The following is a 22893-nucleotide window of genomic DNA, read 5'->3' as shown; positions in this document are numbered from 1 at the left end:
TGTCTTGGGTTAAGTGTTTAGTATTAGGTGCTAATTAAAATAACAAAGTAAATAGATTGACTAAATATAGGAGCAGTATAGTGTGTGTTAATGAACTACTTCTGTGCAGGCAAGTGTTATTTCAAATGCTACAGAGTAAAGTTCCAATAATTTGCTTCAATGCAAAAGATTTCCTGAGGACTCTACTTCAAGTTTATAGTAATGAAATCAGCTGGAAACAAGGCAAGTATTCAATGTATGATCTCATCCTGAAATCTCTGTGCTATTGGTGTTTCTGTTAAAATCAATAAGTGTAGAAATAACTAAATTGCTGGAAAGTAATATATAGAAAAACAGAGTTTAGTACCATGAAAAAGAACACCCTTCCTGGGGGAGGTTGTGACCAGAGGCTTGGCATGGCAAGATAATGTATTTCTTCTCAGAGTAGGTGTCAAATCATTGAGTAACTTAAGAATAGCTTCCAGCAGAAACAAAAGCTCTCAACATGGTCCTGAATATAGCTGAAAAGGTCAAACTACTTCATGTTTCATATTCCCTAGGAAAAAAAACTTCCTCTGTTCAAAGTAAGGACTAAAATAAATCCCTGGGATGCTCATAGTTGTCAGAATTAGGAATCACTTGAAAGGGCCCATGTTCTTTTGATAGAAACAAGACTCTTCTCTATAGATTAAAAAACAACTACAAACAATGGGCATAAGATATAATTAATGTTTTTTTTGTTTTGGGTTGGTTTTTTTCATTTTTTGGGGGGAGTTCTTTTTGATGCCATGTATCAAATTACTGCTCAGTGAGTTACAAAAGTGCACGTGACCTTTCGGGGGGGGCTCCTGCTATGGAGAATCATGTGCTCAGCATCTGAAAAGTTTCAGTAAATCACAGTAAACTGATGATGATTTAAAATCTGGTGTGAAGATCTGTACAAAAACCAGCACTGGGAATGTGTGGGAAAAGAAATGCCATAATGGAACTGGCAATAATGACTTTTATAACTTTGAAGTACTTCATTAGTAATATCCCACCTGATCCATGGGATTTGAATCTGAAGATTCTAGTAAACAGAAGAATTCTTGTCTAGGCTTTTGCAGTAGCTGTAACTTGCATTATGGACATTAGAATTTGCTCCTGGATAGCTGAGTCTGCAAGGTTGTGTAGCATGGAGTGCACATAAATGTGACCTGTAGGTCATCGTTTGAACTTAGGGGTTACTGAAGAGGATACTTAGGTTTATCTTTGAATATATCACAAAGCAGTTTAATTATTAGTTTTTCCTGTTCTTTGTAGAACTGCAGGACACATGTAGAGATTGTAGTTCAAAGGAAAGTCAAACAGCACTGGGTTTAGCCCACCCTATCCATCTAAGTGAACATGAGGCTGCAGTGTAAGCACATACAATACTAAAGGACAAAAGGTTCTGAGTTTTGGAAACAATGCACTGTGTGCCCATATCTGAATTCATATATACATTAATAATCTTGGTCTGATTGCTAGGAAGTAAATACCTTCCTAATCCCCAATAGCAATTTTGTGAGTATCAGTCAAGGTAACAACAGTAACAATAAGAAAACTGTACCAGAGGGAGACTCTCATAAAAAAAAACAACCTCAACTTGAAGTTTTTCAGTTCTAGGAAAGGGAGGTTTTTACAGTAAATCTAAGGAGCCAGAAGTTTACTTATATTTAAAAATTTGGAAAGATCAACCAACCAAAAAAATCCTCCCCAACCTCACAAAATAACACTCTTCAAAAATACGCAATACTGAACTTCCTCCTGTGTAGTCATGACCATGTATTAGAACTGTGAATTTGATGTTTAATATTTTTGTAGAGTAAATATTTGTCCTTTTACGATGTGTGCATGCAGGAAAGATGGACAAAACTTCAGAGCTGTTTTTCAGTATGGGAGTTAATTTAAGTATTTTTAATAATTTGTTTTGTAGTTGCCAATATTGTCATGCTAGATCCAAGGATTGCAGCATGGCTGATAAACCCCAGCGACACAGTTCCTTCCTTTGAGTGTTTAATACAGAAGTATTTTGAAAAACCTTTTTTAAAGGGAGCAGAAAATACAGATACGGGCACTTTGATAAATGTGTCTGTAAGTAGCTTGTTTTCAATTGTTTGTGGTTGGGTTAAAAAGGGAAGGAAGTGATAATAAAATTGCTTTTTCTTAGAAAATATTACAAAAGAAGATAGATAATGCTTTTATAATGGAATAAAATGATTCTGTAAATGCTACATGTTGTATATCTAAAGAAAGGGGAGAAGGGGAGGTTTTACTGCATCTACCAAGATGGGACCTCATTCTTCAGGAACAGCTGTAAAATTTTCTTTTGAAACTGTAAAGCTCAGTAAAAACATTAATTAATATGCAATTTTCTCTTTTCTTCTCTTCACCTTCCTGCAAAATGATTTCCAACTCTCCTTTCCAAAATGTCTGATGCTGTGTTCTCCAGTTCCTGTGCAATTGTAGCCTGTATTTAGTTGATTGTTATTAACCATTTTGCTAAATTTCACAGCTGGTAAAAATGCCACATCATAGGCTGAGAAACAGCAGGGAGTGAAATGTGAACCTTCAAGCATATGTATGAAAAAATCTGTGAATTTTAATTCTCAGTGTGAGAGAATGCATGAGGAACTTTTTGAGATGTTATCCCCTGCACTATGGAAAGTTCTTCCTGTATCATATCAAATGTCTTCTGTATTTCTCTTGAAATTTATCTCCTGAACATTATAAAATATTTGTATCTGTTTTGGGCTGTGATGATCTACTGTGGGCACATTAGCTTTCAGAGGTTGTTTGATGGATAGGAAGATGTAGAGAAACCTACATAATGGGTTTTTTTGATGCCATTCACTTTTCAGAGGTCTTGCTCATTCAGACCATCATGTATTGCACCATGATTATAGGACCTGTAGGATACAAATCCATAGATGTCAATTGTGCTTAGAGCATAGACAGAGATTGGTTGTATTGGCATCTACCCATCAGTGTAGACTCTTCTGAGAAAACCAGAGGCAGTTACTTGAAAGCATTGGCTGTAAACTGCAGTTGTTCAGAAGCTACTTCATTAATTAAATTATTAGTGTAGGGAATAGACAAGCAGACAGAAGTTACCTATCATTATTTCTATATGGGATGGCTTTGCTGTGAGTCAGCATCCTTAATCTTGTCTCTTCCCTTAGCTTGACTCAGTCTTTTGTTCTTCAGATAGCACGTCTGTTCTTAGTCACTTTTCACCTTTGTCATCCTGATTCCCAGCTCTTGAATTAAATATTGAAATTTTATTTCCTTCCTGTCCTACTTCAGGTCTAGTTTGTTTCCTTGCCCCAGCCATCTCCAGTGTCTTTATGCTGACTTGTTCACTCAGTGCCTAGCTAATGCCTCCTTGTAACATCCTGTGATTATTTCCCCCCTTTCCTTATTTCTTAATTTGTCACCTGCACTCTGATACTTCCTTTTTGGCTTTTCTCTTTGCTCAGTGAATCCCAGTTCTTCCTGTGTCTCCTGGCTCTTTGCCAGGTTTATCTCTTCAATCTTCTTGCTGTTTTTACTGGTAGCTTCCTAACAGTTGTCTATACTGCCAGAGGGATCTGTGGTAAGTGATAAATCATCTTGTGCCTCACTACTTAAGTGAAGCTCCCTGTCTTGTGCTAGTCTTGTCCACCCACCACAGTACTTGGGATGACTGCTGGTTTATTCTGTAGCCCACAACTCACCCACACACCTCTAGCACAAGGATGTGCTGCTTGCTGCTTGTCTGTATATTTGGTGCTGTGCTGAAGTAGTTATGGTCCATACTCACAGCAACATTTGCTGGAATGGGTGCTAAACATTATGCTGGTCATGTCATTGCTGCATTTACTGATGAGGAATTTTGGTGTCAGTTAAAGCCTGTCTGGGCTCTCTTTCACCTCCAGAAAGGGATCAAGCAAACTGTCTGTATTTCACAGGCAGCTCTTTTGTTTCAGAACAAGTTGGTATGGACAAGGTTTCTTGGAGACACGTTGGTGACATTTCACTGCAGTGTGGACTAGACTGTTTTAGAACAAGGATCATCACCAGTGGATAGTTCAGTTTTGAAGAGAGCTCTCTGCATCCTACCTTCCAGGGCTTGCTGTTTCTCAGTCTTTATTTTTAATGGTCATGTTCTTGGAGCAAACAACCATTCTCAGTATTTGTATACATTTCAAAAAAGTATTCTAGCCAATTGAAAGAGGTGACATGGTGCTGTGTGGAACACCTCTGGAACAAAAGGGAGGAAATGAACAGTTCTGACACAAAAGTGGCAGTACTTACATGAGAAAAAGAATGCAAGGAATTTTTCCTCATCTTACAAGTAGCAAGGGAACTCTTAACTTCACTGTCAAAGGCAGTTTATCAATACTATGTTTCTCTGTACTTGATACAAAATGTAAATATAAGAACAGGCAAAATCTGGAATGTTTATAATCTAGTTCTGTGTTAATGATTTGGGTTGGACAAAGATCTAACAATATTTCTAAAATGTTAAGGCATACAGAAAAGCACATTTTTACAATTTATACCTTCTTAAAAAGGTAATTCTCTAAATATTTTTATGCTAGCAATAAAGTTATTGATTTTTTTTTTATTTATATCAGTATCAAAACTTGGGTGTGAACTTGGAGAAGCTTTATAATGTAATGATGGACCTTGCTCATGGCTTAAAGGTAAGACAAAAAGAATTTGCCCAAGAATAACTATGTAAGTATTGAATTAAAGAGAGTTAATGATGTATTTCTCATTTGAATTAGAATGAAAGAATGCTTCAGTCCTTAGTGGTTTACATTGGCAGTCAACATTTAAAATAAATTGCCCATCAAATTTGCCATTTTTTCTAGAAGGAAATGGTGTCGAGGTTAATCTTTAGGAGGAACTTTTCCTCTGCTTCATTTAACTAAGTGAAGATTCTGAGAACAGTAAAGGTTCAGAATATTGGCTTTTCTTTTAGCATTTAAATCTATGTATTACTGTCTAAAAAGTGTTAAAAGGCGTAGAATATAGTATAGCTATATTTTTCTGTGTATTCCTTGCTTATGAAAACTCTCAGCATGTCTTGTGTTCTGGACTGTGTTAACCAAGCACTGATCACATGCTGGGACAGGCTTCCCAGACAGGTGGTTGAAGGCCCAGGCCTGTCAGTGTTTGAGGCAATTGGATAGTGCCTTTAACCATATGCTTTGAATTTTAGTCAGCCCTGAATTGACCAGGCAGTGGGACTTAGATAGTCATTGTAGGTCCCTTCCAAGTGAACTATTTCATTCTGTTTTACCCCTTATTTCAGTTCAGAATGCACCTCAAGAAATCTGTCGGGGTATGTGTGCTTTTTTAATGCCTGTGATCATATAACTGGGAAAGTGCCAGAAATTAGGGATACACCCAGGTTCTGGTGCAAGAGGCATCATAGCTTCCCAAGGATTGTCTGAAATTTCTGGTAGCAGATGTAGGGCTTAGACCATGAGGTGGTGGAGCCATATTAATGTGGATATCCAAGTGGCCCAGCAGTATGATGAACAATCCGTGAAGGGAGGCAGCAGGGAAACACCAAAGGCACAGAAACACAGAGATCCAGCCCACAAGAGATTTTAGACACGTCAGATTGCTTCAGTGGTTAGAGAAAAAACAGACTTTCTGTTCTCTGTAAGTAATTTGGGGACATAACCATTTCAACTCTTATTGTCTCCCTAATGAAAACAAAGTTATGGATTATGAATGGTTGCTGAATCGTTCAAGCAAACAAAGGAAAAGAAATAACTATGTGCCCTATTATAATGAAGCTTGCTTTAAAAATAAACTGTTCAGAAAAAATATATATATTATTAGCATTCTTGTACAAAGTGGTTACTGTTGCAAAATTCCTATTCCCCACAAAAAGGATGTGACAACATTAAGATACTATAATTTACACTAAGTAGTATTTCATGCCACAAACAGTGTTGTCATATAAAAATGGAATATACAGTAAGTGAAATACTGCTTACTGGAAAATATGTTCACCTAATGACACCACTATATGTTTTGAGATCAAAATTAACTGGTACTGAAGAATGTACTTATATCTTACTTTACAGGCTCAAGGTTTGTGGAACTTATTTTGCACATTAGAGCTTCCACTTATCAAAATTCTGGCAGGTATGAAAGTTCTGGTCAAAATACGAATCTTCACTATTTTCACATAGCTGCTGACTATGCTCAAGTGGAATGTAATTCCTCAGAATATGAAATCTTATCATAGCCTCATAACAGCTGTGTGAGTTTCAGTTTCCATTTTACAGTCTAAGAAGAATCTAAAATTGAAATTGTAAATTATAAGTGTTCATAACCTAAAATTGTATTTACAGTGATGGAAACACACAAAATATATGTGAACAAACAAGAACTGAAAAAAACATCAGAGATTCTAGGGGTAAATTTTGTATTAATTTTTTTTCTTGAAAATTGTATAATATCTTTGTTTCTTTTGCTGAGGATAACTGATTAGAAAGAGAAGGAACTTCTGTCACAGTTAATGTAATAGTGTGGTGTTTTTATTATATGTTTATAAATATAACTAATTATATTTGTTATTTTAGGATACTTCCCTGTTTATTTACACAAGTAAAAAAGAGGTATTTGCTTCATCAGCCTTTCCCCAGTACTGAAATTGTATTGCAAAATGTGCAGGTCTTTTGGGTTATGTGTTGCAGAGTAAAAGTGGTAATTTGTACTTTCTGAACATACAGTTTTCAGTAACCATCTCCCTGAGAAGCGATAGACTTCTCTCTCTCTTTTGTGAACAATACACTCTTTAAATGACTGTTCTTTGATAAAAATAGCTACAAGAGAATCCCATTTTGTAACATAAAATTTGACTAGATAATCACTGGTCTGACAGATTACTAATTTATCAGAATAATTTCCATAGCTATGTTTCTCACAGATCTCTAAAGCTTCAGTAACCTAAATTCTTTAACCACAAACGTTGGTACTTCTTACTACAATAAATTCCCTTACCAGATCATGAAGCAATATAAATTAAGGAGTATATAAGCAATCTACTCAACCAGATGTTGATGGCCAGCAATTACATGATATCAAGTACTCCATTCTTAAAAAAAGGTTCAATATTTGCATTAACCTTGGAAGTGGCAGATACTGAAGAAACTAATAATGTGAACAGAATAATTTTGATGTCCTGATACGTAGTTGCGGCTCAAAGAGCTTGAACAGGAGGCTCATGAGGTTGCTGGAGAACGATTCCTTTTGACCAGCAGTTGTCAACTCCGAGAGGTATTATTTGTATTACTGTTTCTACTTAAGGTGTACGTTCCATGGATTTATTGATACAGAAGAACTGTAAAGCATATAAATCCTTACTGCTTCTTACTTATTTTCTTCTATATTATTTCTCTTATTTTCCGATTTTAATGAAAGACATCAGTTTTTCATAAATACAACAATGTTGAATAATCTGTATTTGATTGTATGTACATAAATTATGCTTTTTTTAAAGTAACTGTCACTGCTTCAATAGCTCAAAAATAAAGATTTTTAGTTCTGTTAGTTCTCTTTGATACAGTATGCTCTATTTACTTGAAACCTCTTTTCTGTTTAAGTTCAAGCATCCAATAATTTTCCTTTCTATTTCAACTCTTGAAACACTGAAAGATTTATTGTCTTTTTCTTACTTTAGGTACTATTTGATAAGTTAAAGCTGCATACGCTGTGTGAGAAACTTCACAGAACTGAAATACAACAGCTTGTATCCACCTCAGAAGTTGTGGTGAGACAGGGAAGGGTTTTAAAACCAGCTGCATGATTTGACAAAACTTCTAAGTTATATTCCAGTGAAATTGTGGTTTGTCGAAAGTTTTTTTAATGATCTCGGTTTATTTTTGTATTGTCCTATTTGTGCTACAGTTACTTGTGCCAGAAAAGAGAGTTGCACACCATGGCGGGGGAAAACAAATCAACTACTGGTCTCCCCTGAGCCTCCTTTTCTCCAGGCTAAACATCCCCAGCTCCCACAGTTGTTCCTCATTAGACTTGTGCTCCAGACCCTTTTCCAGCTCTGCTGTCCTTCCCTGGACTCTCTCCAGCACCTCAGTGTTCTTTTTGAAATGAAGGGTCCAAAACAGAACACAGTACTCACTGCTGAGTGTAGGGTGACAGTCACTGCCCTGCTCCTGCTGCCCACACTGATTGGTGTGCCCAGCTGACCCAGGCCAGGAGCCATTGGCCTTCTTGGCCACCTGGGCACACCTGGCTCGTGTTCAGCCACTCTCAATCAGCACCCCCAGGTCCTTTTCCACCGGGCCCTTTCCAGCCACTGCCCCAGCCTGTAGCACTGCAGGGGTTGTTGTGACCCAGGGGCAGGACCTGGCACTTGGCCTTGCTGAACCTCAGACCCCTGGGCCCACTGATCCAGCCTGTCCAGATTCCTCAGTGGAACCTTCCTGCCTTTCAGCAGATCAACTCTTCCATCCAATTTGGTGTCATCTGCAAAATGACTGAGGGTGCTCTTGATCCCCTTGTCAATTCATTAAAAAATCATTTTGTGAAGATAATAATAGCAATGGAGATTCTTTTTAGAAGAGAAAAAGCTTCTGTACAGCTGTACCTGTTTCTGATTTGGTGCTACAATTGAATTGCTCTAGTTTACATAGGAGTTAAAGTGCACAACTCACTGCTGAACTTGAACATCTTTGGGGAAATTAGGAGGGTAATATTTATTTCTTCTTAAGGAGAAAATTCCACTTTTCAGTCAAGTGTCTGAACTACCAAGTATGATCTCCAGTAACCTCAACAGTATAACCATAAAACCCACACACTGCTCAAGGAGAAGGAGGTTTCATAGATCAAACATATCATCTTGGAGAGTGACAGAGAGCCTTGGGAAATGGGAGGGATCAGTGAAATAGAATTCATGTCATCTTTTTGTGGGAATATAAGATTTGTTGCTATAATCAAAGCAATGCTTTTATGTAGTTCAGTATTCTCTTTCCAATAACTGCTATGACTTAGTTTTTTAGAGAAAGGTAGGATGAAACCTTCCAGGAGATAAATAGTAGGCAATTAATCTTAAAATGTTGTTTCTCCCTGGTAGCAAGAAAAAAACCTTATGTCTTAAAATATACATTCTAGTACAGTTGCATCTGTTTTTCATCCTGGACTATTGTAGTTCCAGATATTTTCTGTGGTACTTATAAATATCCAATATCTACTTTAATAATTTAATTCTTTACCTCAACAGAATTTTTGGCAGTTTCCAATCAAAGTAATAAGAAATATACTTTATTTTATTGATTTTTAATTTGACAATTTCAATTTCTCTTGAAGTTTTGCTGGAACTTTTATTAAGACATGAGCAGGAGAAATTATTCTCTTGGATTGTGTGGGTATAAATATGTGTGTATGCATGTATTTTTTTGCCTACTTCGATCGTGTTCTCTCTTGCGTTTATGCTGTATAGCACAAAAAACAAACAAAGGGCCATAAAAACACACACACACACACATCACACCCCTTTTCAAAGCTGCTGTGGAAAAGTTTTGATGTCTATGTGTCTTTTTGTCCTGTCTGGGACAGGAGTGAAAATGAAATGGGAAGGAGTAATCTCCAGCCTTCCTAATGAAGGCTTCATTGGGGCTGGGGAGGGACTGCTGGAAGGACATCATCCTTCAGCCAGTATTTTGTCCATTCAGTTTGTCAAGAAAATTTCTTCCTCCAAAATGTATTCTGTTCAGGTTTGTTTAATAATATAACTTCAAGAAAAGCGTGTCATTAATTCACATTCTTGATTTTGCAGCTAAATAAATTGCAAGATCTTCATCCTTTGCCTAAGATAATTTTAGAATACCGCCAGGTGAGCTGATTTTTTTTTCAGAATGTAGTTGTATTGAAGAAAAATTTGGCAAGACAGGTAACATATTCATAGTTAAATAAGTAAGTTGGCTCTAGTGAAAGTTCATTCAAATACTAATTTAAAGTCAGTGTTCTTAAGACTTTTTAAATTTTAATGCTTATAGTTGTTTTGCTCTATATTAGATTATAGCCAGCAAACAACTTGTGCGAAGTTGCAAAATCAATTGGAAAACTTCACTGCTAAATTTGTGTAGTGCTATAAAGCATACTTAGGGCAAAACCTTTATTTTTTTGAGTTCTGAAGAAATGCTTTGTGTAAAATGAAGGAGATAACTGCTTATGGGGAATTTTGGGGTGACAAGCCTTCTGAAAATCCAAAACTATCTAGTTAGTCTGCTCCCACACTTAATCATTACGTATTCAGTGAATAAACTTCCAAGAATTTAAAAAAATAAAGCAAAGTTAAACTGTGGGGTTATGTTTGGTTTTGATTTTTTTTTTAAAATTTGTGTGTGTTTTTTGTATGTGTGTTTCTCATGTAATTTATTGACCTGGGGATATGAGATATAAAATAATAAATTCAAATAGTTCATTTAATAGTATCTGCAAAGCTCTGTTTCTAGGTTATAACCAAGCACTTGCCTAACTTATGTGAATTGGTTAAGCTATCAGTGAGTATAAATCCATTATTTACTTGGATAAAACTATCTTTAAGAAATAAAAGTCTACAAACAGGATACATTTGGAAATTAGGATCTTTAATTTGAAAATAATCCCTTCTTTTTATAAGTAAACATTTATCTTAAATTTTATGCATTCTAGGTTCATAAGATGAAATCAACTTATGTGGACGGACTGCAAACATACATGAAAAAGGTAGAAATATATAAAGTAGCTTGTAAAATCCTAAAAATATGTGAAATGATTGCAGTGTTTACAGTTTAAGAACTTCTATACGTGGAAAATTTAAAAGTATTTCTTTTATATTTTCTTGTTTTGATTGCAGTGAGTTTTTCTTACTGATACTTGTATTAAATAAAACACAGCTGTGTGTCTTTTTTTTTTTTGTTTTTTTTTTTTCTTGCTTTACTTGATTTCAGGGATTTATTTCCTCTACATGGAATCAAACTGGAACTGTGACTGGCAGACTTTCAGCCAAACATCCTGTAAGTGAGCTTATTGGAAGATTTGCATTTTAATTGAAACAAAATATTAATACTACTTGTACAAAATATGTAATATTTTTAACTCGGGAAATGTTTGTTTCCATGCTTGTCTAGTGGTTGCTGTATTGTATCTAAATGATGGACAGAAAAAGCTTATTAAATGGGTATATCCCTGTAGGTCATCTGTACTTAGGCATATTTTATGTTATCTGTGATCAGAATTAACATTAACATTCTACCTGAAGTAGAGGAGTACAGTTGTAAGCCATGTATGTACCTTGAATATTTCCTTATTATGAATTCCTGATGTTCATGAAGCACTCCTTGTAAAGGATCAGTGAGCCCTGGAAGGTGGGCATTACAGAAAAAAGGAAGCTCTCTTCTGGAATTTGGCTTCAGGCCTCATAGCAGTAAAGGGCTCAGCTTGGCAGTGCTGGTGCTCTGGAAGTCTTGCTTATATGCCTGTGACGCTTGGGCTCTTTGTGCTTCCTCTCTTGTCTATAATGATCTCCATGTACATGTTGGTGCCTGAAACATGTTTTACTTGATTTTCTGGACTGCTAAAGGCTTGGGTTATCTTTTTTTTTTTTTTTTTTCCCTATAAAGTGGCCTTTCAAGGGTTTACTTGAATGTGTTCCACGATCCCATTTCTCTTGGTGTTTATGACACCCACTGACCTTTGGCTGTACAGACTGGTGAGGCCTTTATGTTCCACTCTGTCACAGCCCATGGCTGCATGGACAAGAGTGCAGGACCTGGTGTGGGACCAGATGGGGCTGCAGAGTTCCAGGGCCTCAAGACATAAGTGAGAATAGCAGAAGAAAACTAGTGACTGTTGATCAGGGGAAAGTTTCTGTTTGGTTTAACTATGGCCTTTTCTAGAAAAGACCTGGCCTATAGCCCTGTGGATGACTGGGAACAGGTGCAAAGATGGGACTTGTCTCATAAAGGCTCAAGGGAATCTGTGAGGCTGTTGTCCTTTTAACTTGTGCCCTAAAGTGTTGTCAGTTTCTATCCATGCAGATTTGGGTACTGCTTATCTCTGTGCAGGACCCAACCTTAAGCTTCATGGGTACAAATGGCATTAGGAGCTTTCTACTGTCCTGGAGAAAGTCCATGGTCTTCCACAGCTCTGTGTGGGAACAGAGATGTAAATCTTAACAGTTGTGACCACTTTGCATGGATGGGATTGTGTGGTTCCTGGCAAGTCCTGCCTGGAATGGTGATTTTGGAGTTCTGACAGAAACCAGTCCTGGGGGGTTCTCACCCTCACCATACTGGTGACTTCCTTAGCTCTTCTTTCACATGTCTTCATGTTCATTTGCATCCTCCTACCCTTGTGATACTTATTTCCATAAAATTTGTCATCAAACAATTTATAGGAAGTGCTTATGCTTTTTGCTGAGAGAAAATCAGTATTTAGGATTCTGAATTAACAACGGAATGGGGAAGTGTTACTGCTGCTCTCATTTCTCATGCACCCAGATAGGAGAAAGTGAGAGGAAAAGATGATCATGAAGGTCAGAGTTTGCTGAATTTTCTGATGTGATGCACAGGCATTTCCAAGTCAGAGCTGAACAGACAGCTGTCTTGAAAAACTGCATACAACACAAAGTGACCTTTGGCCCATCATAGTAAAAAGGACATGAAATCTAGTTTTCTTAAAAGTTGTTTTTCTTCAAAATAATGCTGCTAAAGCTAGCATCCAGGGTTGCCTGAGGCTGGCTTTTCCTTCTAAGGAGAAACATTGGCATGGCTTTTTTTGTTTGAAATGTTTATGGAACCTATACCATCTGTTTCTGAATCATTTATTGATATAGAAGATACACTGTAGTTCCCAGTCATTTTGCTAAGTGTTAAAGATTGGGAAGATTCTTGCCAAAAATCATAAATATTTGAGATATTTTTGCAGTTACTATGATATTATGTCAAATTTTAGCTGCATTTTTGCAGAGGTAGTTTATTTTTAACTGTTTTTAAATACTTTAACAAGTGATTAAAGCAAAAGATAAGTGTGAATCAGATTCTGTGAGAATTCAAATGGAAAAACATCCCATATTCTGCAGTGCTTCTGGGAGATGAGATTCCAAACAAAGGTTTCTTCATCTTTCTTTTGTTTTGTAAAGGTAATGGATATATCTGTCCTCTGTCCTTTAAGGCATTTAATGGAGTCCAGGAGGGATTTACTTAGAGGTTTGAGGGGAAATGACTAGACATTAGATACAGAGCAGAATTTCTTTTTCAGATAAACTGTCATCCTCTTTCCGACAGTTCCACGTTTGATATATGGATGATGTATATTTTTGGCTTTATGTGGGTTTTTCTCAATAGATAAGTTTATTCACATGAATTTTTATGACTTCTGTGTTGTAGCAACTTAGAGGGGGTTTCTTAGCAGCAATTTACTTCAGTGGCTCTCCACGTGTTCATCTATTTTAGTTTAACTGTGCACTTCATTTCTTCTCATTTGGTTTCCTCCTCTACAATACGTGTGCAGTATAAATCATGTGTTTTTCACAAATAACAGTGTTAATGTATTATTACTAAACAGGGACACATTTGATCTTGCAGTCTTCTGTTATTGCATTTTAGGCATCTACCTGCTACTTTTGGAGAACCTGAGTATCTGACACCTAAAAGTAAATATAAACCCCAAAAATTATTTTATAATGTATCCATATGCTAGTTTTGTTTTGTTTTTCTCTCTGATGGATTGCTTATGACTATTAGGGGAATTCAATTAGTTGTATTTTTTGAATATGTTATTTTCCAATAGTTTTTTGTATAAATGTACTAGTCTTGTCTACATTAGGATGCCCTTTGATTATATCGTTCATAGATAACTCTTCTATTAGATATATTTATGACATTCATAAAAGCTTGTTTATGTTCTCTAAACCTACCTGGAAATTTCTCTTTTCAGGCTCTCATGTTTTAAAGCAGAAATAAGTCAAGACACAAGTAGAAAAGCATATACCAAATTAAGATCAAGCCCCTTTCAGAATGAAAAGAGAGAAATCCTAACTTGAGATATAAAGATTGCATAAAATTAGATACTCTAATTTGGTTTAAGATGTAAATTTCAGTGCTAGAATCAGATATTCTGTATTGAGTTTTCTTTCCTCCAGGCTTCTGCAGCAGAAAGAACTAAAATGCTGCTAATGAGTTTATGCTTCTATGCTTCAGAAGATGTTTGTATCATTAAACTGAAAAGCATATTGTGGTGGGCTTCAGGGAGCATTTCCTTCCTTTTAGTAACAAAAAGTTATGGTGAAGATAAAAAAAAAATTCACCTTCTTGGAGCAAGCGGGAAAAAATAAAAAAGCATTCCTGTTTTTCCTCAGGAAAAATGCCTTTGCAACTCATCCAAAAAGGCAAAGAAATAAAATAATTTAACCTATCAGTCAAATAAATATGTTTTCCTGTAATTTGGAAATCAGGAATGCAATTTGAAAGGGAAACTAATTAGGGCATATTGAATGTTACCATGCTTGAGGAAGCATCATCAAGGACCTGATATATTGCATATATCTCAATCTCTTCAACAGACCTAAGATTTTCTGGTTGTGAATGCACAATGGAGAATTGCATGCTTGTTTATTAGAAAATGAGTGTTGCAAGTAGTGTTTGGAATATGAATAATGAATTTACCCATCTGGTTTTCATTCTAAGGGGAGAGACAATCCCTTGAAGTAGAGGCCCCTCTGAGCAATTGCCATCCAAAACGAGTCTGTTCTCTCAATTAACTTAGCAAACCAGTATTTCTGATTATGCATACTGTATCCATGTTATTTCCCCTCTGGGCTGTTTTTTTGGAGTGAAAAATTTTCTAATTTTCTCTGAGATAAAATGGAAATGTGATTTTGGCATAGTTTTGGGATTGTTTTTGGACAGTGTAGATGGGATGCTGCTTGTCTCCCTTTTCTAGCAGAATCCCAACAGGATTTGCATCTTGGCATCCCCACATGTGCACTCCGAGCAGGGTGGTCTGACAGAATCGTGCTACCAAAGCTGTTGTGACAGCTCCAAATTTCAGGCATTTTGTCCAAGGCCTCTTTACGGCTGCAGGCAGATTTGTGGTACTACAAATATTCCTTCTGAAAGTTTGAAGTCTATGGTTACAGTTGGATCCCAGCAGAAACAGGATGTTCTGCAAGGTGCTCCAGTAATGATGAGATTCTGCACTGTCTTGCTTTTTCCTTCCCCCTTTCTTTCACAGCTTTTAGAAGGTTTAGCAGAGGCAAATGTGAGAAGTCAGAAATCAAGTCTGGGAGCAGGGATATGCTTGCATTTTGCATTTTTTTTAATCCCCCTCCCCAGAAATGAGCCTAAGTCTTGGCTGCTTTTGAAACTGCACATCTGATAGGAGTAAGATTTTTGTAAACTTGTTTTCATACACTGCCCAGTTGAGAAGAGTATTTACTTGAAATGGACAAATGGTACGTGCCTTAAATTTTCATTGATCTTGGAGTGTTTTCTATTTTTTTTAAAAAAGTATGTTTATTGGAAAGCACTGGGGGTAGAGACATATCAGGCACATTACAGGTTCACGTAAAACATCTTTTCTAAAGTCTTCTATAGTATCATCTAGGCTAACAAAATCATTTTTAGGTAAGTATTCCCTAATGTAGGCTTTGCTTATAACAAGGGTAATAAGGATATGAGAGTGTGTCTGTGCTTTCTTGAGCCTTTGAATTAATGTTGTATTTTCTAGTCATTGCAAACCCCTGTGACTCAGATGAGCTGATGTGCTGTTAGAGAAAGCCAGAGTGTGCTTGCTGACTGTTGTGGTTGATTGGTGTTCTCTGGGCATCTTTTGCATTCAGAACATATTTTCGTGCCATATTCCTTTTCAGTATGTTTATTATAATACTCTTGAGTCATATGGTGATTATAACTGCACTAATAGCACTAAAATAGTATCTCATTTTATGAGTAGAGTTATGATGTTTTTATAGTCTCTTTTGTTGCTTAGTTTTCTTAAAAGTAATCTTAATGAAGGCTTCTAGAAACCATATTTACAGTGTTGGAGACAGAAGTTCTCTGTTTCCTCTTCCTCACTCATCACAGTTGAAGTTTTATGACAGGAAAATTGTACTTAAAAATGAGTGAATGGGCATGTTGACAAGACTTTGGTCCAATTACATTTTCAGGATGAAATTTTACACTACCATAACATTCCAGTAGGAGGTTCTTAGGTATTAGTGTGACAGCTGAAGTGTGGAAAGTTACTGTTGGTCATAACATAACACTCATATCTGATGCTTCAGAACACTGTGTTGATTTATTACCCAAATGAAGAATCAAGGTTTCTTCATTATAGACCTTAGTTCTTTCAGCATCTGGACTGCAATGTCCTTTTCTATGATACATGCACATCTTTGGCATTCTCTGTTGTAATGTTCTTGATTTGTATAGATTCATGTATCTCACGGTGAGTGAGTGTATCCAATATGAGGACAACATTTTATAGCATAATTTGGCTCAGTAAAGCTTGTAGCATCATCTGGGCTGCAATTCTTTAAAATAAGCAGTTCAATCTTGCCCTCTTCTCTTCTTTTTGGTATTATCTTTATATGTATTTATTGTGTATTTAATTGTGTGTTATTTAAAGAAAACTAATGTGCAGCTGGTATAGATCTGCTTCCTTGCAGTAATAGCATAAAAAATACTTGCATTTTATTTATGCAGGATAAGGTAGTCTGTCATTATTTCTTCTACAAGCTAAACATATAGCACAGAAATAGAGCAATTAAAATTGACAGCACAAAAATGAAAGATTCTATACAACTTGGAAAAATACCAGCCAGAGTATTTTTAGCACATTATGAAATATTGACTATGGAGGCTGAAATCCTCCTTCACTGTCCTTTAGTTTCTGGCAAAATAAATTCTCAGAGAAGCTTAGATTTGTATAAATGGGGAAAAAAAAGTTCCTCTAAAATCTTCCTATTCTAGAAAGATGACAGTACTATGTACTTCCACTTGTTTCTTTAAAACTAGAAGGTAATCTATTTCAATCCAGTATGTATAATTTAAATTGTCCATACTTGAGCATTTACTGCTATTGAGTGGGCATTGTTAAGGTCGTTGGTTATATGCTGATTGATTTTATCCTTTAAATGGCCTTTGCCAGTGATCTTTTGGGAATGCTCCAGGTAAAAGCCAAAGCTACAATCATGTTTTAGAAAATAATCTTGGACTACAACTACTGCTACTGCCAGATTATTTTTCTCTATGATATGAATGTGATTGGAGCACAGAGCTAACAAGAATCAAAATTACAATCATTCTTGCTAAAAAACTTGTTTTGATTAATATAGCTTTCACTACATTACAAATTGAATGATGTTTTAAAATGAAGTAATTATAGTATTATCTATTACTTGAAGTATTCTGTTACATAAATTAATCTACACACTTTGTTATGTTTCTTGATATTTTATTGTCTGATTCCGTGTAATCTGAGAATAGTTTAAGAACAATATTAGCATGGAGTTTAGCTTGCAAGAAACAATTAGTGACATTCACTTATAGTCTGTCATAGTCATTGTTCTGCTACTGTTTATCCATCTGCATTTCATCTCCTGGCTGGGCACATTTCTTATGCCTGTGGTTGGCATATGCAGCATCCCCTGATGTCTCTGCTGGTCACAGTCGCTGTACCTCTGTCAGCTCTGAGGAGTTTCATGGACCCCATGTTCTGCTGAAGTAATTTTTACTGTCCTCATCCATAAAACAGTTGCTCAGACTGAATCTTCAGCAACGTGCACAAATACATATGTGATCCTTATATTAAATATATATGTCTATTTGTTATTAAGTTTTCTGTTGGAACCTCTTGTGAATTGATTAAGATTTTAGAAATTCTACCTGATGTTTTTTTGGGTTTTCATTTGAAGCACTTCATTAGAGGGAGTTTTAGATATACACTTTAGGAACTACTCAGAGCTTGGAGACTTACATTCTGACAGTACATTTAAAATAAAAATCTCAGACACACAAATTATATCTTGTCTTACAAACTCTCAAAAGGGGAAGTGTTACTATATTTCTCTGATAGCTGAATTCCTGTTTGCAAGGACAAAATTTAGTCTTAATCTCAGCATAGATTTCATTATGTTTTAACATAGCAAAAGTATTTAAATAGTTTATTTTGCTATGTAGTGTTCTTCTACAGTACAACCTTCTTCCAATTTGTATCTAAGAAAAAAATTAAAAGATCTGTGAGGTCTTGCAAGATCAGAAATGAAGAATGATAAAAATTGGTTTATAGGGGAAGATCAAAAGCTAGGTGGATTGAAAGAGACTTCTTGTCTGTTGGATGTCTTGTCTCATCTTGGATGGACCAGTTTTCACACAGTAATGATTTTCCAAAGCTTTGTTTTTGGAATTGGCATTCCAAAGAAATTCAGGAAAATTAGCTCAGTAGCACTACATTCCTATTATATTCATCTTTCTCTGCTGACAATTATTTTTATTTCTGTGTCAGTAAGTAGAAAATTTGCCAATTCTTTATTTCCTTAGCAACCTTCCATAAAGTGTCAGGAAACTTTGTGCAGTTTTGGAGATGGATGTGCTCTCTCAAGTTGGGAGCAACAGTGGAAAAAAAAAATAGTGGTTTATATAAGGGTTGCTGAAGATGGACAAAATAGGACACAGGTCATCTTGCTGACACCCATGTGGCCTTGCTGTCCATAATTCTCCTGTCACAGCATGATCATCCACTGTCTCTGACTCTTGAGAACTTACAGTTAAGGACCACTTCTGTAAAGTCATGAACTGTCCTTTCCTCATTGGGAGCAAAGAGACATTACTTATTTTGGTTTTCTTTAACTCCTTCAACCAGCCTCCTGTTCACAGCTTTTTAAGAGGAATTCCCTGCTAACATATGCTCACTTAATTCCTTAGTATGTGGAACAATCTTGTTTGAGATGCTAAATTTTGCCCTTTTCATAAAACAACTGTTACATCTTTTCTCTTAAAAGTAAATTCCTCCAGCCTGGAAATCTTGTAAATTTTTGTGTGGTTGGAGGTCTGGTACTTGTACCTTTGGACAATATTCCTTTGATACTGTTTACTTTAAACTTAAAGTGTGCAGCTAATCTACAACTATACAATATTTACTATCTCAAGCTGCCATTCAAAGGATTGTTATCTCTATCCCTTAGCAGTGGTTTTTTTCACCAAAACCAAGTCATATCTCCTTGGAGTTCATCCCAGAGTTTGAACATCCCATATTAATGAATATTAGTGTAACAGAGCTAGTATTCTGTGTATAATTTTCTTTGAGGAAAATGAAATTAAATAAATGATAAAATGTAGTCAGTTTATATATGGGAAACAAAAGCAGTCTTTTTGTCTTGAAGGATGAAAGAGATGTGTATACAAACTTCCTTGCTTGCTGTGCAAAAGTGAGTAATCTTGTCAGTATGTAGCCAAGAATCTGGGCTGAACCTGTGATTTGACAAAATGATTTGTCACAGAACACAGATTTTAATCAAATGTGTGAGTAGTTTTTTTTTTTTTTATTTTAAAAATCAGTTATCAAAACTTTTTTCATGTGCCCCTAAACCTTTATTATGGCACGTGACCATTGTGATCATTGCCAGGTCTAAATTTCAGAGAATGTGGCAGAAAGAGAATTGTAGAAAATCAACCACACTGTTCTTAGGGCCTACTCTCTGAAGTAAGAAGACACAATTTTTTTGTTGCCCTTTTTCCTTCCTTGTGTTCACATCTTTCAAAGCTGATTAAGCTTGTGGGAATAGGATTAATAACTTCTAAATTTCCCACTTCTCTGATGTCTAAAACCTTGATAATTCTTTGCTGCCAGGTAAGGCAAGAGGGGAGTGCTTTACCTTTGATTCATTGTTCTCTGCTGAAAAGTGGAAACTAGTACCAAAAATGAAGGAATCCTTCTCCAGAAGTCTTGTAATTCTGTGTTTTTTGACAAGGAAAATAGATATCCTTAATTTTCCACAAACCACTAGATGGCAATTGCAGACAAGTCAAGATTTGCTAAGGAATGCATCTACACATCCATACCAGACTGGCATTGCTATGGTGGCCTTGTTAGTTTTCCTGTTTGCTGTGTTTATTGAGATGCATGCCATATTTTAAAATTTAGATCTCCAGACTGTCTTGAAATTAAGTTTCATATAAAAGTCACAGAAAATAGCTGTTTATTCCTTTAGAACTATAAACTAATGCTGCTGTGGACAATAATTAAATGTGGCAAATTTCCAAAAAGTTTTTTAAACTTATTTTTGCTGTGTAATTTCTCATAACAGTTGCCGCCAGCTTTGGAGGTGCCAGATGAATAGAGTGAGTTTGATGTTGTGAGTGCCCCCAGGGCTCAGTCTTTTCATTCTGCATTGTAAAGATGCTCTTCTGGGTAGGGTACGGTTTTCCTTGCTAGTTCTCCAATAGCTTTGGCCTTTAACAGCAGAGCAAGTGAAGTATTGATGGTTAAGGAAGCAGCTCACTGAACCTATGCTCAAATTTCTTCTCAAACTGATTAAATTGGATGTGAGGGCACAGTTTATCACTAGGTGTGGTCCCATGTAGACCAAGAAAAGACAAGTGAAAAAGGAGGAAAAGGAGTGAGAAAATTTTGAAGAAGCAGATAAACCAGAGGGAACAGTAAAGAATAACAAGAATTAAAAAAAAAAAAAAGAAGGAATTAGAAATTAAAAAAAACCACAATTAGAAATTTGGAATATAAAGCTTAAATGAGTTGTTATCCACCTATCTTATTAGCATTGAAATGAAGTCTGGTCTTACAGACCAGTCTTACTTCCGCTGTAAAAATATTACAGTGCTAGTCATCAAACAGATGCTGTGGATTTAAAAGCTTACTTTATGTTTCTTTGTGTAGAGCTGAGTTCATGTTCAAAGAGAATAGTAGTGGCTTAATTATTCTAATAAACTTTCTGGAGAAGTTGCTAAGAGAAACTGCAGAAACATTCGACTTAGAATGTTTCAGTTTTGCTGGAGTGCTACATTTCATGAGCAAAACTGGAATTTTGCTGCTCTGAACTTTGATTCAAATGGAAAAGAAAATCTGTGTATTTTTCAAGTATGAGGAACTAATTGATTTCCTGAAGTAACATCTATTAGAGCAATTAAATCTAAGAAGATCACAGTCTCAGTAAATTTTATTGCTTACAAGAAATGCAACTAGCTTTTGTTATCTGTTGGCACTGGTAGCCACTGTTAAACAATAATTAATGGCTTTATTTTGCTCTAGTGTTTGGCACTGTGCCTCACTAGCAGCTGGTAGATTGGTTGCCACATCAAAGGACATGTATATGATAACTTTACCTGGTCTCACTCCTTCCTTCTAGCTGTATGGTCTAACTCCCCCTCATGACACATACATTTATGAATGGATACTCTTATCTTAGTAGTGTTGTCTCTGTTCTTATTTTTAAGGAAGGTCTTAGAACAGTAGGGGAATTAGTCAGAATCAAATGCCCACAGAATAGTCAGCAGCCACCTCTATGCATTTGTGTTTATTTCAGTAACTACCTGTTACACTGCTTTGTTCCCCTCCCTGCAGTTTGTAGGTTTTCAGAATTACATATTTCGTAGAGGTTTAGAAATGCAGATCTGGGTAGTTATAGATTAATGAGCCATTTTCTAGTAAAAAAAATGCTTGTAACTATTGATGCCTTTGTATGCAGACGTGGATGTCTATTCTGAGATAACTGGGGTTGTCTGAGGTTACTTTTTCAAAACAAAAATTTAGGCTACTGGAAATGTAAATGGGGAGAAAGAGAGATGTAGGGGTTAGCTGAATACATATAAAAAACTGAAAAGGGAATCAAAATATAGGAAATATGATCAACAACCCTACTTGATGTAGAGTAAGAAATAATTAAAATGAACCACCAACCTCTGTGATGAGGTGAAATCTAACTACACTGACTTCAAATGTAATTTATCCAATATATGTCTATATACTGGTCCTTGGAAATAATTGAAACAACATACTGGTTTTAATCTAGGAAGGAATAAAAAAAATCAATGGCAAATGAAGATGTAGAATTTTGGATACCAAAAGTAGGAAGCTCAACAAAATTTAACTGACTGAGAAGAAACTCATAAAACTGGGAAACTGTCTATTTGATTGATTTTAATTAGGTATTGTTTTATTATCACTGATAATTCTACTCTCCTTGCATATGGTGAGTTTTCTTATGGATTAGAGCATCGTTTTTTCAAGGCTTGAAGCTGTGTTTGTGAGGCTTTAAGAGAGACATCCAGAGTCCATCAGTTCTGAGCCTCCTTGCCAGGATTGCTGGAGATTCTTTTGAGAGTTTGAATATCTCCAAGGCTAGAGGTTTCAGAACTTCTCTGGGCAGCCTGTTCCAGTGTTTGACCACTGACACAGCAAAAATGTTTTTCTAAGATTTAAATGGAACATCCTGTAATGGTTTCTGATTATCACCTCTCGTCCTGTCATTGGGCATCAGTGAGAAGAACCTGGATCCATCTTCTTTATGTGCTCCCATTAGGTGTCCTGAGTAGAGGACAAGGATCAGTCTCTTGGCCTGCTGGTGATGCAGCCCAGGATGCTGTTGGTCTTCCTGAGTACAAAGGCACATTGCTGGCTCATGTTCAGCTTGTTCTTCACCATGATCCACGGGTTGTTTTCTGCAGAGCTTCTTTCCTGACTGAACTCTGGGACCCTGACAGCTTGCGTCTCCAGCCTGAGGTCCCTCTGAATCACTCATCTGTCAAGCACTCCTCAGGGTTTTGGATTGCCTGCCATCTTGCTGAGCTTGTGTCAGTCCTGTTATCCAGGTCATAGATGGAGCTGTTGGGCCTTATTTGTCCCTGGGCTGCTCCAATAGTGACT

General features: G+C 36.3%; 1 protein-coding gene across 15 annotated transcripts in view; it reads left to right on the top strand.

Annotated features, from left to right (window-relative positions):
- Window positions 1–22893, top strand: part of POLN (DNA polymerase nu) — a 99467-nt gene that overhangs the window by 19480 nt on the left and 57094 nt on the right. For 12 of the 15 annotated variants that reach the window (XM_086888972.1, XM_086888973.1, XM_086888971.1 and 9 more), the window contains 10 exons: window positions 110–222; window positions 1937–2094; window positions 4620–4688; window positions 6090–6150; window positions 6360–6424; window positions 7204–7287; window positions 7691–7780; window positions 9806–9862; window positions 10684–10737; window positions 10962–11027. In XM_086888972.1, the coding sequence (XP_086745098.1) occupies window positions 110–222; window positions 1937–2094; window positions 4620–4688; window positions 6090–6150; window positions 6360–6424; window positions 7204–7287; window positions 7691–7780; window positions 9806–9862; window positions 10684–10737; window positions 10962–11027 (817 nt within the window). The remainder of the gene's footprint in view (window positions 1–109; window positions 223–1936; window positions 2095–4619; window positions 4689–6089; window positions 6151–6359; window positions 6425–7203; window positions 7288–7690; window positions 7781–9805; window positions 9863–10683; window positions 10738–10961; window positions 11028–22893) is intronic. The other 3 variants (XM_086888977.1, XM_086888976.1, XM_086888975.1) reach the window with 1 other exon arrangement.

The sequence above is a fragment of the Cyanistes caeruleus genome, chromosome 5 (assembly GCF_971803275.1).
Source record: "Cyanistes caeruleus chromosome 5, bCyaCae1.hap1.1, whole genome shotgun sequence".
In the NCBI taxonomy this organism is placed as follows: Eukaryota; Metazoa; Chordata; class Aves; order Passeriformes; family Paridae; genus Cyanistes; species Cyanistes caeruleus.
This window is presented reverse-complemented; position numbering and strand designations above follow the sequence as displayed.